The sequence below is a fragment of the Drosophila mauritiana genome, chromosome 2L (assembly GCF_004382145.1).
Source record: "Drosophila mauritiana strain mau12 chromosome 2L, ASM438214v1, whole genome shotgun sequence".
NCBI lineage: Eukaryota > Metazoa > Arthropoda > Insecta > Diptera > Drosophilidae > Drosophila > Drosophila mauritiana.
Window position 1 is genome coordinate 14,224,899 of NC_046667.1, and position 2,594 is coordinate 14,227,492.

At 43.7% G+C, this 2,594-nt stretch overlaps 1 protein-coding gene across 1 annotated transcript; it reads right to left on the reverse strand.

Moving 5' to 3' along the window:
• Positions 1 to 1,587: 1,587 nt before the first annotated feature.
• Positions 1,588 to 2,216, reverse strand: LOC117146835 (ubiquitin-conjugating enzyme E2 N). The gene has a single exon (XM_033313822.1). The coding sequence runs from the start codon at positions 2,077 to 2,079 to the stop codon at positions 1,624 to 1,626; it is 456 nt and encodes a 151-aa protein (XP_033169713.1). The 5' UTR covers positions 2,080 to 2,216; the 3' UTR covers positions 1,588 to 1,623.
• Positions 2,217 to 2,594: the final 378 nt, after the last annotated feature.

Genomic DNA, 2,594 nt, shown 5'->3' on the forward strand with positions numbered 1-2,594 from the left:
CCATTTCAATAAATCACTGCAATACAATCTTCAATCGACTGGAATGGTTTTCATTCTCGATATGCTTGATCCATGCAGTTGTGTCTTATATAATGGCCTTTCATAAGTCATACTACCTTTCCTTTTCTTTTGGCCATAACCCATCAAGGCATCAATCAGCTGTTGTCGCGACATTAAAAAGACTCGAAACCAAAGACAACACCAGTTTACCTCTGCGGCTGCCCCAAGGAAATCGAGCTGCGACGCAGACATCAACGATCACCGGATCGGTAATCGGTGATCGACGCCTTTTGGCGTTACCATGCCATCGATCTTGTTAGCTTTGACGCATCTGTAAGTGGCGGCGACACAAGTCGAAAAGTGAAATGCAAAAGATCCCCCGCCGGATCGATGGACGGATCGCGTCGGGCCAAGACATCATCAGTCAAGTGGCGCGACTGCGTCCGTGGCCGGGTCAATTCGCGTGACAGCTCTCTTGATTTATGCGGCAGACACTTGAGTAACCCTCGAGATAATCACCAAATTCCCCGCCAGGGCGCACACTATTTATCATATAATTAAGCGAGTCGATAATGTTATTACACTGTCTATAAATCGGACACTGTCAGATCGGAGCTGCGCCGATAGATTGGCCCCATAAGTGTGTGGCAGGTGCCTCAGCGGGTCTTTTAGAAAGTGGGAAGTACTTGGGCCACATTTGACACGACGGTAAACATGCGGGTCTAGCTAGGTTTCTGATCGGAAAATACGACGCCATTAACTTAATTGAAAACCCATATCAATATATTTAAGTACCGTGTATTACGAAGACTTGGGGTTTGAAAAGGTTACCTAAAAACTGAAAACTAAGCTAACAGCTTTAATAATTCACCAATTTTATGTAACTCATATAAATATTTACTATACACAGTACGTCAAAATGGAGTAATTAAAAAAACCGAATTATTAGATTTGGTTTTTATTATACTATTTCAGTAATGAGTATTGGGTAGTCGATAGGGGAGACCTTAGGATTCCTTTGTTCGGGGGCGATTAAGCGAAAGCGCCACTCCCTAACCTCCGAGCAGTGTCCACTTTCCCATCCAGCCAGTCCATATAAATCAATTAATTTAAACTGTCAGGCAGCTGTCAAATTGTGTTGCTACCGGGAGCGTTTTTCGTTTCGCTTTTGACTCGCTCGGCTTGGCTGGGGTTTTGTTTTACTTTGTTTTGGGTTCTCGAGTTGCGGGGGAAGCCGGCAAAGAGACTTTAGGTACGGCGACATGTCGAGATTTACTACTGAGTGATTGACGACTTCATGTGTCATTAAATACCGTTAGCAGTCGCCTTTGTATGCCGCACACTGGACCGGACTCATTTTTCATGCCACATCGCTAGCGTTTAGTGAAAGTCGCTGCGATGCCTTATTTGTAGCTGCGGCACATTGCAATTAGACAACACGCCGCGGGGGCGGTAATTACTCACCGACATAAATCAGTTAGGAGTGCATTCTAAATATAATATACGGCTTAATATATGGTTTAAGTAAAATGCACATAGGACAAAACTATTTAAATAATTAATTAGGTTTACGTTTTAGCACCCTTCTAAGGATCCAATTTATCATACTTTATTGTTGGGATCTTAATGTTGCATCGCATGTTTCAAAGTGCATTCCCTAGCAAGTTGAATGGCCCTCCGCTCGTTGACCTTCCACAATTCCGCAACGTCGTTGGCCAGTGGATCATCTGGATTTGGAGCACTCAACAGGGCCTGGATCGATAGAAGAACGGTACGAATTTGCAAGGCAGGACTCCATTTGTCCTTCAGGATGTCCAGACAAATTCGACCCACACGATCGATGTTTGGATGGAAAATCTTTGTCAAAAATCGTACCTTTGGCGCTTTCATCGGATAGTCTTCGGGTAGAAATAATTCCAATTTAAATATTCCACCCTCGAAAGGGGAATCTTTGGGCCCAGTAACGTGGACGTGAAAATAACGCGCATTACTCTCATCAGGCGTGGCACTAATCCCGGGAACTGGGTCCTCCAGAAGGCGCTGTGTCTCCTTGATGATTCGGGTAGTCAGTGCGGCCATCCTCTATCTACCACTTCTTGCGAATTACCTTTGATCCGTTTCCTCCAAAAATCGCTGATAAATTTGATGTGTCTTAGAAGATTTTAAGTAGATTTAATTTGTATAAAATTTCTGAATTATACTGTCGGCTACTTGGTTTTTCTTGCTTGCTCCAACTGATGCATAACCTGTCAATAAATTAACTTAGCTGATTTGAATGCCCAAGCCATCTCAATAAGACCGAATCAAATGCTCAATTCCCATACATTTGCAATTATCCTTCAATGGGCAAAATTGAAATTGACTAGAGGCACTTGCCCCTCCATTCCGCTCCCACCACCCACAACAATAAAAGCGAACCGCATTTCCATCCTGCAACGCTTGAGGGTCCTTCTGAAATCCCGGGTGAACTGGCAATGTTAACTGGCACTCAACTAGCAGCTTATTAGCAAACTTTCCCATTGGATTATATAGTTGAATATTATAATAATCGAGTTAGGTTCGTGTAAGTGGATGCTCCGCCGCCCCTGCAATCC